The sequence below is a fragment of the Cebidichthys violaceus genome, unplaced genomic scaffold (genome assembly GCF_023349555.1).
Source record: "Cebidichthys violaceus isolate CVI_PGR_0920_01 unplaced genomic scaffold, fCebVio1.0.p SCAF_8, whole genome shotgun sequence".
Lineage (NCBI taxonomy): Eukaryota > Metazoa > Chordata > Actinopteri > Perciformes > Stichaeidae > Cebidichthys > Cebidichthys violaceus.
In genome coordinates this window covers 13,031,021-13,046,728 of record NW_027176964.1, presented here as the reverse complement: position 1 = coordinate 13,046,728, position 15,708 = coordinate 13,031,021, and the positions used below count along the sequence as shown (strand labels likewise).

At 41.6% G+C, this 15,708-nt stretch overlaps 1 protein-coding gene across 9 annotated transcripts in view; it reads right to left on the bottom strand.

Annotated features, from left to right (window-relative positions):
• LOC137892562 (receptor-type tyrosine-protein phosphatase mu-like) overlaps positions 1–15,708 on the bottom strand; it is a 148,693-nt gene that overhangs the window by 1,560 nt on the left and 131,425 nt on the right. For 7 of the 9 annotated variants that reach the window (XM_068737806.1, XM_068737807.1, XM_068737809.1 and 4 more), the window contains 10 exons: positions 14,720–14,817; positions 12,340–12,456; positions 11,233–11,387; positions 10,257–10,392; positions 8,176–8,325; positions 7,610–7,783; positions 5,329–5,460; positions 2,974–3,099; positions 960–1,123; positions 620–755 (listed from right to left, as the gene is read on the bottom strand). In XM_068737806.1, the coding sequence (XP_068593907.1) occupies positions 620–755; positions 960–1,123; positions 2,974–3,099; positions 5,329–5,460; positions 7,610–7,783; positions 8,176–8,325; positions 10,257–10,392; positions 11,233–11,387; positions 12,340–12,456; positions 14,720–14,817 (1,388 nt within the window). The remainder of the gene's footprint in view (positions 1–619; positions 756–959; positions 1,124–2,973; positions 3,100–5,328; positions 5,461–7,609; positions 7,784–8,175; positions 8,326–10,256; positions 10,393–11,232; positions 11,388–12,339; positions 12,457–14,719; positions 14,818–15,708) is intronic. The other 2 variants (XM_068737811.1, XM_068737808.1) reach the window with 2 other exon arrangements.

Here is a 15,708-nt window from a genome sequence, read left to right as displayed (position 1 = left end):
AACAGACTAGTCAAAAGAAATAACAAAAAACTAATAAAATCACTTTGACTAAATATCAGTGTAATTAGATTGTTTATCAACGTGCCGGTATCTTATAATTATATTTTCACTGTAATTTGTTACATAACATTTCTTTCTTTATTAACGACTTAAATAATCTAAAGAGAATCAAAGTGTAAAATACAAGGCCCATGTGAAATAATATTTCCATGAATTGAATCATCTACTGTGATCACCAAAAGGTTTAGATGTATAATATCTCGGTACCTGTAAAGTTGGGCAACTTGTTTGACCAAAAGAAAGTAACATTTTGTGACTTTTAAAGGAGTCATCCACCAATTTTTGAAATGAAGATAAAACAAATAACAAATAACAAATATATTACTGCAAACTAGACGGGCTTGGAAATGGCAAAGCATTAAAAAGTAGGGGCATAGAGCATAAAAGAAGTATTTACCAGGTTATTTTTTCTTTTATAAAATATAAGTCCACCAACTTTATTGAAGTAATATAAAATGCTGGAGTATCCAGTTTAACTACCATCAGGTACTTTGGGAGGTTATAATAAACTATGTATCTATATAAAGTCTGACAAAAGTGCTGCTGCGGTGCTTCTCACCAGTAGGTCCACCATGTTGGGTTTATTGTTCCTTAGTGTTTTGACAGCGTGGAAAACATCCACAGAGCGCTGGTGTTGAAGCATCTCACACACAATGCTGATGGCACAGAATGTCCCACTTCGGCCGCCTCCATTCCTAGATTTATAAAAAAAACAAGCCAAGCATTAAAAAAATAAAGATAACTGAAGTTTCGATGAATATAGAAAGCAGGAAGGATTGACAATAAAGCTGACTGAGGGATGATGCAGTGAAGCTCTTCAGTCAGTAGGTGGAGATGTTTCATTTTTAATGGCAGCGCTGACTGAACTTCCCTCTGCCCTGAGTGTAGCGATAACTTACAGACAGTGGACCACAGTGCGTCCTTCGCCTCCGTCGTACTCTTCCTGCCATTTGTCCACCTGTCGAATTAGCTTGAGGAAGGAGCGCTTGGACATGGGTGTGTCTCTGTACATGGGCCAGCCCAGGAACTGGAACTGCTGCACCATCCGGTAGCCGTCCTGAGGCTGGAGGGGAAGGACACTCTGGTTATCCCAGGTTAACACACACACACACACACACACACACACACACACACACACACACACACACACACAGTCGAGGCGCGCGGGGGGGGGGGGGGTTAATCGCTGCTGTGCAACGATGCAATCAGACTGTAAAGATGCAGCTAAGCTAAGCCTTGATGGGGACAAGTAGGACAAGAGATGGATAAGGGTAGGAAGAGTCGCTGAAGAGATGAATGCGCGCATAGATGGGTTGATAGATGAGCACAGTCTCAGCTGGAGACAGATAGTTAAGAGCTACAGACACTCTGAATCACACTCAGACGTATCAATCAATAACACTTGTCAGAGATCATGTGTGATTAGATTGTATTCCACTTAACATGGTGGTGGTGGTGCCTCTGCCGTCCAGACGGTGTCATAGCACGCACATATGAGGAGTGATTGTTGACAACTGTGGGCAGACTGTAAGGGTAAGGAGCTTACGCAGGTGGTTGCAGGTGACGCCGGCGCAGGCCAGGACCCTCACTGTGCAGTGATGTATGGTTGCTCAAAATAAAAAGGTCACTTCCCCCACACACCATAAAATACATAGGCGGAGCTACCTGTAGAGGCATCTAGCCGAGCATGTTTTTATTTGCCAAAGTTGTGAGATATGCGTCTCTGAAATGTGCCACTCCAATAAAAAGTGAATTTGGTTTGCGGTGCTCATATATTTGAAATATGAAATTTACAACTTGTGTTAATCCATAATCAGCGTGCTTGCTGCTCTTGATGGTCAACACGCTGTCAACAGCTTTCATAGGGACTATTTCTTCACTACAAAGTACTTACAATAAAACCGTTCACAGCAAGGTCTGTGAATTATCAAAGTGGTCACAGGATGATTTATTTTTCACGTGAAATACTGGGAGAGAAATCCTTCAAATAAAACTAGAAGGAAAATAGTCTTTGACTGAGCTGCTTACCAAACGTGTCCTGTAATTAAAGGTCACAAGTAGACTGTCTTATTTTAGGGGGGCACAAGCTGAAAATGATCGTGGACCACTGATGTAAAGCACTTTTTGGCTCATGTCCTTTTAAAACTAAAATTGTACATGTGCCCCCTTGTCACGGGTTAAATCTTTCTATGAGTTGTGAGCAGTATATAAAAAAAAAATATTTCATTTGAATAGCATTCAACAAGAGTAGGAATAAATAGAGAAAAATCTGAAAAATAAATAGAATTTGGTGTGGAAGAAATATATTTGAAATTCTCTCCTCTCGCATCAATCCTCTTGTGAATCCTCAGATTCATCTTGTGAACTTGGGGGGGGGGGGGGGGGGGGGGGGGGGGGGTCCAGAATAACAAGGAGGTTGTTTCTGAAATGGAAGGTGGTGTATTTTGCATTGTATTGTTGTGGAAAAGAAAATCTCTGTTCTGATGTTTTCAGGTAGGTCCATGTTCTACCCAAAGGGTGTTTATTGAAGGAGCAGTCGGAGAGTTCAACTTCTACCTTTTTTAACTACGTGTGAACATTTCTCAAGCTGTCTAAGAGACATGTGACTCGAGGCGATCACACCTCGGTCCAATCACTGGTGCAGCAGCATAGTTAAAGAACAGACCGACACTGGCACTGCACAGCTTGAATGGACAGGCCGGCGCATGAGTGGGACGTGTGAGGTGTGCAGCCACAGAATAAATTTGCTGTTGTGATGATAACCGCAGAGAAGACAAACAAGTTGTAAAAGTTACACAAAAAATTGGCTAGCAGAGCAGAACAAAGTACATGATCACATAAATTCAGTGTTTGTTCTTTTCCCCTAAACAAATGACTTTCGGTCTGAAGCGTGACCCTCCCATGTCACCGTACCCGTGCTGCATTGTAAATCCGGAATATTCTGCTGATGATGTCCTCCTCCAAGTCGGCAGAGACGAACTCCACCTGGATGGGTCCATGGCGGTGGACTCCGTTTTCTGGCCAGTACTGTGGGCACAACTAAACAAAATAGGCACGTACACATACATTCACACACAGAAAAGTGTGGGTGTACCAGCACACACACACACACACACACACACACACACACACACACACACACACACACACACACACACACACACACACACACACACACACAGACAAAACAAAGAAAACATATAAAATGGAAGATGATTCATTAGTTTCGGAGTCCAAACTATACCAACTGAAGCCAGTGACATTGATTTCAACTCTTCACACATAAATGCTAAAGAGGCTTCCGTGAGATTACAAAGTTTTAAGGACATGAATAACGGGAAACCAGATGTAGAGAGAGCGAAGGTGAGTAATTCAATTTGAAGTGCTTTTTTTTTTTTTTACAATGTGATGAATTGCTTCTTCACAGAGGAAACTTTAGACTAAAGTCCGGATTTTTGATAGACCAAAGACTAAACACAGGTGTTGTAGCGAAAGCATTCTCCTAATCAACTTACCATTTGTTCAAGAAATTAAACACAAATTCCTGGAAAACCTTGACTAATGTTTTTATCTCCACAGAAACACACACACACACACACACACACACACACACACACACACACACACACATACACACACACACACACACACACACACACACACACACACACACACACACACTTTCTCTTGCTTAAAAGCCATTTTTTAAAAACAATTTAAAAAAAAATTAATCTGAGAAAATAGGTAATCGAAAGAAGAAGACACTTATTAAAAGATGTTTGATTGATATAAAAGTTACTGGACATTTAAGATAATTTATTAACCGTTTAATTTGGCCATCTATTTCAGCTATTGATTCATTACTTTCAGCTCAATCAACATTTATCCATTAGCCATCTATTTAAAAAGTGAATCCATTACTTTAGCTTATTATTTCAGCTAACTATTTCAACTGCTTATGCATTAGTCATCTATCTGAACCATTACTACAGTACATTACTTTAAGATATTTAGACTGCTCAGTTTGCAAACAATTTTTCACACACTCAGTCGTAAACAATGGCGTTCAGATGTTACAGCTGACCGATTACATTACATTTTTTTAATTAAATCACAATTTTTTTGTTATTTGTAGATGTCTCGGGCTTTGTGTAGCTCGGATATGTTTTTCTCACTGTCTTTGAACAGTTTCAAGTATACGTTTGGTAAATCAGTTGAAAAAGCAATCAATAGATCTACTAAGAATAAAACAATAATTGATGGCGTTATTGGCTGCTCTGGCAGCAGCAGAAGAAAGAAACGCCTGGGACAGCATCATGGGAGTTTAAAAACCTCAGGAGAGAAAGCCCGGTGAAGAACATGCACCTGCAGAGCACACCGTTGGCCTCACAGCACTTAATCAGACAAGTGGAAGTGTACACGCACAGATGGACAGATTCTGCACAGACAGACAAGCCTACATGCAGAGTGATGAACAAACAAAGGGAAAAGAACATGTGACCACCTGAGAAGAATGCAAATAACAGGCCACGCATATAAATGGAGCACAAACACGTTTAGAGTGTGTGTGGCAGCAAGAGCACCGCTTTCTAGCTTCTTTTAAGAGCCTGTCAAAATTTGACAAATTCAATAGATGCAAAAACAAAGATGCTGATGGAGAAGATAGTAAACCTCCATCTCCCTCGTCTCCATCTACGCCCAACCCCCCCCACCCCCCCTTTCCTCCCTTCCCACCTGTGCTGTTTCCTTGGCTGGCTTGCTGGCTACAGTGAGAATATTGAATGAAAGGCCTTTTCTATCCAGCCAGTCAGTCAACCAGTCAGTCAGTCACCTAGGGAAGGGGATTTGGATGGGGAGAGCAAGCCTGGCTTCAGGCTTTGATCCGCGGGTGTTATGACAGAGCCTCGGGCTGAGAAATCTGGATAGGCTCTTCCACAGGCCTGTCTCTCCATCTACCCACACTTTCATGGCAAGTCCTCTTCCACTCCGCAGCATCCACCTCATTTCAAACATATACATTGCATGGCTTTGCCAGCAGAGATACATTTTAGTTTTTTTCCTCTGAGTTCATACTAAAAGAAAAACAAAAAAAAAAAAGAAGCAATCTCTCCCTGAATCCAGTTCCCACGCTGTCCTTTTGTGTGGCTTTATTAGATACAGAAAGGTACCGCTTCATCTGTTTGTCAGCGTGCTTCTTGCAATATCTCTCGAGGATTAGTTTGTGTATTGTATATGTGTGTTTATGCATGCATATCAGGTCGGGTTTACCTGGGCCGGGTCGACATCGTTGAGCATTACTATGGATGTGCAGTGGTAATCCAGAACCAATCTCCAGAAGTCCTTCACTGTGTTTGGTAACGGGTGCTGGGTCACTATGAATGCAGAGGGCTGCTTGTAACTCTGGAGGAGAGCAAGAAAAGTAGAAGAGGGGAAAAAAGAAGCAAAAGAAAGATTTGAAACACTGTCGCTACATACACCTCATGCATATTATATAGCACGTAAGCTGACAATTTACCAAGAATAAACCAATAACCATTTTAAAATGACCTCCATTTTCTGACCTGCCTCGCACTGAGTGCTGTTTTAATGGAGATTCCATGTCTGTGGAGATTATATTAGGCCGCTGCACTTTTAATGTGGTTTCTGGCTAGCCCAGTAGTGATGGAGAGGATCCTGTTCCTGAAAGGTCGCCTTCTCAATTGAGGCAAGAGCCAAAAAGTCCATCAATGGACACAAGCTTTGTCAAGGTGTTCTTTGTAAGGTCTAACCCGAATACATTTAACACTTGAAAATTGCTATACATTGCATTTCGGGTATATTTTGTGTTGTCCTGTGGCGCATTTTAGTTATTGTGACAGAAAACACAGCTTTTGATTTTAGTCCAAGTCAGGCCTCAAATTGAAAATTTAATCTAGGGTTGGTGATGTTCTTCAAAACTATGTTTCATTATATTTGTTGAAATTGTCATTACATCCAGCAATCAATAAATGAATTGCTCTGACAAAAAGAAAGAAAAAAATCTGATATCTGTGGCTGTCGCAGGACTGTAATTAACCTGTAATGATTGGACGAGCTACCTGCCTGCCTGTCTACCCTGCCTGCATGCACTCCGCCCATGCACTTACTACGTCACTGGAGTCTTCCACAAGCTGCTAGCTAAACAGCTGTGAGTGCTAACCATAGCCATGTTCGTTGTTTACTTTCATAATGATAATCCTGGGGCAGTGGCTTTGGAGGGAGGACTGGAACTGGCTGTCAGTGTTGTCGACATTCTTGCTAGATTTAGGGACTTCTGGAGCTAGTGCTGCTAGCTACTTTCATTGAAAAGAGTAGGACACAAGGTCCTGGGTTTTTTGGTTGGATAATTTTAAGATCTAGCGTACTTAAATGCATTTAAACAGTTTTCTTTTAAAGTCCTGTTAAAAGTTAACCAAACAATAACACCTCAAGGTCTATTTATTCGCCATTTGATCATGTCACGTGATCATCAACAATAGATGCAATTTTTTTGTTTGTAGTGAAACCAACATCATTTTTTTGATATTGATTCTCAATTCTGCCATTTCCAATGCCAAAAATGAATGTTTACCTTTAACTTTAAAACCTAACCAGTACAAGAAGTCCTCGATGTGTTCAGAAAAAAATGGAAAATTCAACATCTACAATTCCATGACAACTAGCAATCTTTATCTGATGAAGATCACGGGATGTGATTACAACCTCGAGGACAGCAGCTACATTAACTTTGCATTACGTGGGTCTGTTTTTGTTGAGTTTACAAGGTCAAGATTTGAAACTTTGAACTTTAACTCAACTGTTAATAGTGTAAAAAATGTACATTTTATCAGGTCGAGAGACCTGACAATAGAATATGTTTGCTTTCAAGTTAAGTCTTAAGTCCTTGGTTTTGTGACATGGGTCCTACTCCTCTTATTCAATTATACTCTCCATATACTTATTATCAACTTCTCTTCTGATAAAAGACCACTTGTCGGCACAGTCAATTTCAATTTCAATGTCTTTTGTGGGCGGCTGGGAAATGGGCTGTTTGTCTATCTCACATTACGTTTCTTATTGTATCTATTTGCGAATCCTTGAGGTAAAGTTCAAGTCTCAAGATCACAGTTCTGCCTCAAGATATTTCAGACACAATGGATTTTAAAAACGGTAATCCATTTTCTATTTTCCTATTTGTTGATGTTAAATAATCACACAAAGAGAAGTCCTTTGAATCAGAAGCTGAAACACCAACGCTGCCACTTACAGTTTCCTTAATAGACCATCATGTTTTCCATTAACTGTCAAATTAAAAATACCTGCTTTGACTTTACTGATTAGACAAGAAAAGCAACATGGGGGGACGTTTCAGCTCACACAGAGAGAGGCAGCCGTAATTACCTGCTTTGTGACTCATTGTAAATTTACCACATTAAAATCACAGGAATCCAATTAGCAAGAATTCCAATAACACTGGAATGGTCCTTTAATTGACCCTGTAAAATGAATATTCCTCATACGTGAAATGTCCTCAACAGCGTTTGACTCTTACATCCATGAGCGCAGCGTTGATGTAATTGGAGCTCTCCCCGTCGATGGTGATCAGGAAGGGGAGGCAGCGGTCTGGAGGAAGGACGTCCATGCAGCGGTTCTTCTCATGGTTCCTGGGCAGCAGGGCGATGCTGCAGTCCTCCACTCGCAGCGTGGGAGTCACCATATTCAGAGTCTGTCAGGGGCGAAGCAGAATTACGCACCGTCATACCAACGCTGGAAGGTAGGCACATGCGTCTTGAGTGTGCTAATTATCTCCCAATATGGTAATTAACAATGCAATTCTTTAATCAGTTACATTAGCGATAGCTCTTACTCCCCTGATGTGACTGTGATGAAACTTAGGGGGGCGATGCATCTCATATAACACTGATTGGTCCAAGGAGGGGTGCTACCATTACAGATTAAAGCAAGGTGATATATTTGCCACTGATTGGCCCAGAGGGGGACCACGCCACTCATCAAGAGAAAACATGTTTACTGTTGTTTTCAACTTATCCTGCACTTGAGATAATACTTGATTAGGGATTTTGCAAACAGTTCCTTATTGTGTTTAAATTTCCTCACCCTGAACTCCTCTTTAATGGGGCTGGAGTTGGTCTGCGGGTCCAGGCGGTTCATGTCGTAGTACACGGAGCGGAGCTGACTGGCAGGAATGGTGGTGTCGCCGCAGAGACATGCCTCCAAGATGGCGTCATGGATGAAGACATACTGCTCCTGCAAGAAACAGCATCCTCATTGCGGATCTATCAGACTTCTAAGGCTCACGACAACGAACAAAATATGATTTTGTTTTTTACCAAAGGCAGAAATGCATGAGCCAGTGTTCCACAACAAGAAGAATTCAATGACCTTTACGTAACCTTACCATGATTATTCTTTACCCCTGAGGCAGTTTCTGTGACTAATATTTGTCATTGTCTGTGTTCAAAGGTTACATTACATAATTTTGCATATTTTTGGTACATAGCTGATTTAACTGATATAAAATTTAATTTTTAAAAAAACGTTAAAATATTTAGAGGCCTGGAAGAAATCTATTCTTAAATTCCGTGACCTTTTCAGGTTTGTCATGACCCTGTCAAACCTTGGTGGCTTTAGTTAAGTTGAAACTTCATCGTCATGATCAAGGCATGAACAAGGCAAGAACAAGGCGGACGTCTTCAAAACAAAAACAACCGCTGCTGTCCTTAACTTCATGCAGAGCAAAACTGGAAATCGCGACGCATCTCCTCCTTCTCACATCAGTCAGTCAAGCAGTCGACATGGTGACACAGCTTGAGGCTTGACGCAAATCTATTCTGAAGTGACATTTTCAGCTGACACTCCCTTGTCACTTCGGACCAAAATCCGCACACATGCACAAGGGTCACTGATATTCAGATTTACAGAGAAACATGTGTTGCCATTTTGTTAAGTCTAGCGCAGGGGGTGAATTGCTGACCGGACACTTTGACTATAGCTCGGGCCGGGTCAGCGGGTCGGTGGCAACACTCAAACCAGAATCCACAAATTGATAGATCGTATCTGAGCTCATAAACTATAAACAACAACAAGGCTTTTCATTTCCGCGAACAGATTAAACCACGTTGGAGAGTTAGTGTCTGGCCGCAGGCTGAGGAGCCATGCCAGCGAGCCTGAACACCTGCGAGGGAAAACACACACATACACACACTTTGAAGGTCACTGAATTTGAGGAGAGTGACTCAGGGTGAACAACATTTGGTCTCCAGTTACTCAAATCCCAATTCGGACGTCAACGATGAAACATTTGCCCATTAAGTCCAATGACGCCTGTGATTTAAAGGGAATTACGGTGAAATGATGCATCCAACGAGACTATGGACACCTCCAGATGGCCGGTGTTCAGGAAAGCACAAAGTCCTTTGGTAGCCCACACTGGCATAGAGATGGAGGATGAGCCAGGGATGCTATCAGCCATCAATATGAGATAAATACTTTCAGTTACAAGCCTCTAAACCCGTTTATTATAGCACGTATTGCCAAGCACTTGTGCTTAGCATCCTGGGAAATAGTTAGGGTGTGCACTTCAATAAATGTCTTTGTGAGAAATGATCATAAAAATGTAAAGTTGTAGCCATAAATACATCTGCCGTAAATACAACACAATTAATCTGATATTTGAAGCAGGTTAAAACAAGCACTGAAGAGCACTCATGCTACAGCTGTCACATAGAGGTCAATTATAATTTGGATAATTTAGTCACAGAATGAAATGTAGTCCTATTGTTTGAAAAAAATGCAACACTTGAACTGGCACTTGAAAAAAAATTGAAACTAATTATGCTGCATTTTTAAAGATAATAGGCATCATCAGTCACTAGCAAAATGTCCCAAAAAAATCTTTACAGACAAGTTCTCTTATCCTGTAGAAAAATTGACTAATAAAAGTCAGGTAATGATAAATCTTCCTGAAAGTAATAAGAAAAAAATGCTCCTTTCTTTGCTATGAATTCTGAGCATTTTTTCTGGGGCACCAGAGAAGTGGGGCTTATGCTAAGAATTACTCGCAGATACTAGTTAATCCGCAGCCTGTCGATCTGCATCCTCACTCTTCCTTTTACTCATGAGCCCCTGTGGGCCGGTCCTGCTCTTCTGAGACCACTGGGGGACCAGATCTACCGTACCTCAGTCTGGACCATGTTGACCCTCCGCGAGCGCAGCTCCCTCACGCAGTTGTAAATGTCCACCACACCCTCTCTCTCCGCCATGTCCAGCATGATGTCGATGACGATGAAGCAGCCCGTCCGTCCCGCCCCAGCACTGTAGGGAAACACACTCACTTTAATACATTGTAATACTATTTCAGGCCAGAAAGTAACCATTTAGATTTTCCAATATGTCGTCACTTTATCCGAAATTTGCTGCTTACGTTTTCAAAGATCATGTTTACTTCAGTATGAACAGTCTGTTGGTAATTTCATAACCAATTGTAGTTTAGTAGGCAGTGTGCTGTACATGATGACTGAGTAAATAGTAGGCAGTATGGTTTTGATTTTGACTTTAAAATTCTCATACTTGTGCTATGGTTACATTATGTTTTTACCATATTTCAGCATCTATCACCATTCTGCAATGGTCACTTGTAGCCACAGTGGCTGCCGCAAAAGTTACATAGTCTCACTTTAAGATAATTGTCTGACTCTGTCTAAAGACAGTTGAAGATGATTGGATTTTTGTTTGAGGTGTTAACAGAATGTCCCTGTACTCGGGATATTTCACAGATTTCTTTAGGGACTATGTCTTTGGTCGAAAAGTTCTAATGACATTTTTTCTCATTGTCTGCATGGCTCGATGAAAAAATATATATATATTTTTGTTGTTGTTGTAATTTGGGTGAATTGACCCATTAGGAGCAAAGGGACTTTGGAGGACAACATGGTTTAACCTACTAGCAATAAGACAAATGCCCCTCACGTTGGAGGAAATTGTGTTGATCTTTATATTCTTTAAATCAATCTTTTTACATTGTGGTTTGTCTCCAAAATATATGATCTACAGTTGTGCACAGGTCTACTCTCCTGGTAGGACAGAGGAGCGGTATGCACAAGTACGCACTGACTGGTTAGGCAGAGTAGGAACAAAAGTATGAAACACACCAACCTGCAGTGAACCACCATGGGCCCAGCATTGGTCAGAGTCTTGGACTTGACTCTCCTAATAAACCCAAGCAGGCCCGTGGCGTGATAGGGCACCCCGTGGTCCGGCCACCCCGTGAAGTGAAACTGTCGGATCTCCCGGATCTCATGAGCCCCTCTCTGAGGAACAGAGTCATCATGTTAAACACACAAAGCACAGCAGAAGACGGCGGGGATGTGCTGAGGAGACAGAGGATACAGTGTGCAGACGGTATGAGAGGTCCTTCTAAAGCAAATACAGAGTTGGATTGAATACAAACACACACCTCATGGGCAAAGTGGAGGAGGGGTTGAGCAAAGTTTCATTATCTAAGAGCAAACAGGATGTCCAAGGGTGCTGTAGCTTTATTTCTTTACTGCCTGTAGAACAGGATTATATGTTACTGACATGATCTGGACACAGATCAGTTCAACATATAAACAGCACTTTTCAAAATTTGTAGTAACTTGGAATTGAAGTTTTTACTTTATAGGTGGATTCATCGCCTGATGCTTTGGATTATAAGGAGTCACACTTTTTTTATATATTATATCCGATTGTAACGTAAATTACTGTTTGTTCTTCAACAGTAATTAATCAATATTCAAAGTTAAACAGCAGGAACTTAATGGTTAGAGAGGGTCTCAATGGGTCTCACTGGAGAAACGTATTAGTCTCTTAAATATATATATATATACATATATATATATATATATATATATATTTTTTTTAAAAGTGTTTATTCTATAAAAAGTAGGGGAAAAAAAGGAAAAATTATGCAGCGTATTGTGCAGGATCATGCTGGTTCGAATGAGAAGAACTTGAGTAATTTCAAAACGGCATTTGACAACACATTTGGCAGCACAAGTCAAATGCTATCACCTTGATAACTTGTTTTAATAAAGGAAACCGTTGGAGATTAACAACATCTTTTATAATCAAGTCACAGTAGCAAAGAAACTTTTAAAGCTAAGCACATAACCCATAACTTCTTCAAACTGTTCAATAGCCAAATGTTGAGGTCTAGTACCGAGCATAAGTATGAATGTTTTTTCAAACCTCTTAGTGGACAATAGAGGTTAAGAAGTGTACCTTCTCCACAGCAAAGGTCCTGATGACGTACTCTGACAGCAGCTCAGTCTCTATCAGTGTCACCTTGATGTCTCTGTAGATCTCAGTGTCATCAGGCCAGTACTTACAGCACTTTACCTGAGAGTGACAAAAGCATGTTTCATAACCACCTGCACACTGTGTGCTAACTACATTGAATTGACATTTGCATACAAACAATGCTGTATTTCACTCAAGTTTGCAGGCCATCATTTTTTTCCTGAAAAAGATAATTGTCACCCCACGTTTGCCACCTGATATTTAATTTCTTTGAAGTCAAAATGAGATTTGCTTCGTATTAGTTTCAAACCCTAGTCAAGGATCTGCTGTAAATGGAAATATTATGTATTGATGGAGAGCTCTTTCTCACATTATTGCTTTTTCATTCTCACGTCGATAAAGTGAGAATGACTCTAAAGGTAGACCGTACAGCATCTGGATCAGAGCAGAATTGACACAATTGGGGTGTAAGATTTGTCCACCTTAAGTTTTTGACTACCGGTGCGGAGAAATAGGACAAAACATAAAAAAATAATATTGTACTACAATTGGATGAGGGAGATATGATACCAATCCAATAATGATGTGACATAATAAACCCTCAGTTGTTTAAAACAGATTTCCCAACAGAAACCTAAAACACCCCACTGGAAATATTACCCTCCCCCCCCATCTCACCCTGTTCAATTAAACTGAAGATACTCGGGGAGTAAGGCTGGTGATAGAGATTGAGATCATGGAGGTATATCAGAGAATGATCATTTTTTGATGAGGGATAAATGTGACATCAGCCACAACTAGATTCAATTTTCATTTCTGGAGTCTTTGCGCTGATTAGGAATGAAATGAGATTTTGGTTTGCGGAGTGACACAGACAGAGGGGGACGTTCAGGTCCCTCTCTCTGACACCCCTGATGACTAATCCCCGATGACAATCACAAATCCACCGTCCGCTTCCAGCCAGATTGAATTAGGCAAAAGCCATTACCTTATTAGATCACTCTGAATCAGATGCCTAGTTTGGGTAGAATTAGCCTTTGGGCCAAATTATGCCAGCCTACACACAGATTTTCTTTTCTGTGGGCCAACTTATGACCTGTGTGTGCACGACACTTGAACTCTTTCGCTCATATGGATGAAGTGTATGGAAAAGAAGGAACACCTAGCATCACCTCATCACACACTACCTTCCAAACCAAATCTCTCATACATCAAAGCACGCAAAGCCGCCCCTGTGTGTGAAACCAGCGGGACACAGAGGCTGCGTGTGCCAGGATTTCCCAGAGTTCATCAGCAACTGCGCCGAGCAGATGGCCCACTGTGATATGGTGGAGTGATTTTATGGGGCCCTCTGAGGAGCCACCGTCACTGTGACCAACTGTGCCTACCGCCCGCCATTGGACAAGGATCATATAACAGACGGTTTGGGGGCCGGGGCCCGCCGAGGATGGCACCGCAGCTAAGCAGGTGTGGAGAAGGTGTGGGGCGGGGCGGGCTGGGCTCAGCTACTGTAGAGGAACGGCCTAATGAGGTACCTAGAGATGGGCCCATGAATCATTATCAGCTCTGCTACATTTAAGCCCCCACCAAAAATGCACATCAGCGAAATCAAGGTGTGCCTGAGTTTTCAGTGTGAACGTGTTTAAAATTCGTGGAGAAAATCCCCTGGCAGTCAAAGCATTACACTGTACTTTAAGAGCTTCATTTTCATCTTGATTGTAACCCAATCGGGAGGAACTTCAGTGCGAGTAAAGTGGAACAAATTAGAACTGGAGTAGTTTTTTTTTTTTTGAGGCACACCACATGGTATAGTGAACAAAAAAAACGTCAAGGATCTACCATTAGTTTGAACATTATGAACTATCCTCACCACTCAATACCAGTCGCCTTTTATCCAATGAGGACAACATTAAGAGACGTTTCTAGTAGGAGCTGGCGGCTACAGCGGAGTATAATCTCCTGTTATAGAGCCAATCAGATGAAAGAGTACTCAGTTGCCTGGATGCCTCCCTGGTAATGAAGGCCATCAATCAGTTTTTTCTCACTTCTCACTGATCAGATAGATGGAAAAAGAGCTGGCAGCACGCGAGACCCATGCCTCAGTAAGCCCCACACACACCCAAACACACACACGCGCACACACACACACACACACACACACACACACACACACACACACACACACACACACACACACACACACACACACAGCAACATCTGGGCACTGATGTCGAAACACACAAAGGCACTAAAAAAAGATGGCTCCGTTTGCCTTGAGATACAATCAGGCTGTCAGTCGACTGGGGGCAAGGTAATCTTATTTGAGATCTGCGGTTAGAGCGAACATCTAATTAATACCCACCCTGCCCACTTCCACCAGGTTGGTCACCATGACGATAGCTGCCGTGTTCTCCTGCCAGACCATCCTCCAGAAGTCGAACACCGTCTCCTGCATGGGGCCTGAGAGAGAGAGAGAGAGAGAGAGAGAGAGAGAGAGAGAGAGAGGGAGAGGGAGAGAGAGAGAGAGAGAGAGAGAGAGAGAGAGAGAGAGAGAGAGAGAGAGAGAGAGAGAGAGAGAGAGAGAGAGAGTGAGTATGTTTCACATTCTCTATTGATCCTGCTCCCAGTTTTAAGATTTTTTCAAACACATCAACACAAACAGTAAATGGCCAAAAGTATGCGGACACCAAAACAAAGTATGTTGTCAGCTGAACATTGCAACAATATGTCATCGTTGAACATCTAATTCCACTCAGAAGACTTTCCACAAGATTGTGAAACCTGCTACAGGGACTTGCCCCCATTTGGCCACGAAAGCATTAATGAGGTCGGCCAATGATGTCGTGCGATTAAGCCTCGCTCACAGTTGGTGTTCCACTTTATCCCAAAAGTGCTGATAACATTTTTTCTACCAAAATTAGTGCGCATATTCAGGTTTTTTTAAACAGAAAAAAACTGCTAAAATCGTCGATATACCACTGACAGCAGACGAGCACACGAGGTTTGTCACATTCAACATCACAGACACGCAAGAACACTGGGTTAGTAGTATCAGTGAAAATGTGACAGTAGAATTTTTGCTGAATGTAACCTTTCCAACTAAAGCACAAAGCCAGATGTTAGAAGGTGATAGTGTTTTTTTGGTCCAATGGGAAAGGTACTTAAGAAAATCATGTCTTTATTGAGCTGGCTTTAACTGTATGCCGAAATATTAAGATTTCTAACGATAAACTAAAGGTTGTTGCCAAATCATAGAAAGCAGGACCCAATTAGATCTTCTTCATAGAACTAGACATCTGTGACAGTTCTACTTGGTGCCAGGCAGAACGGTGAGTGGTTAAATGTTGATTT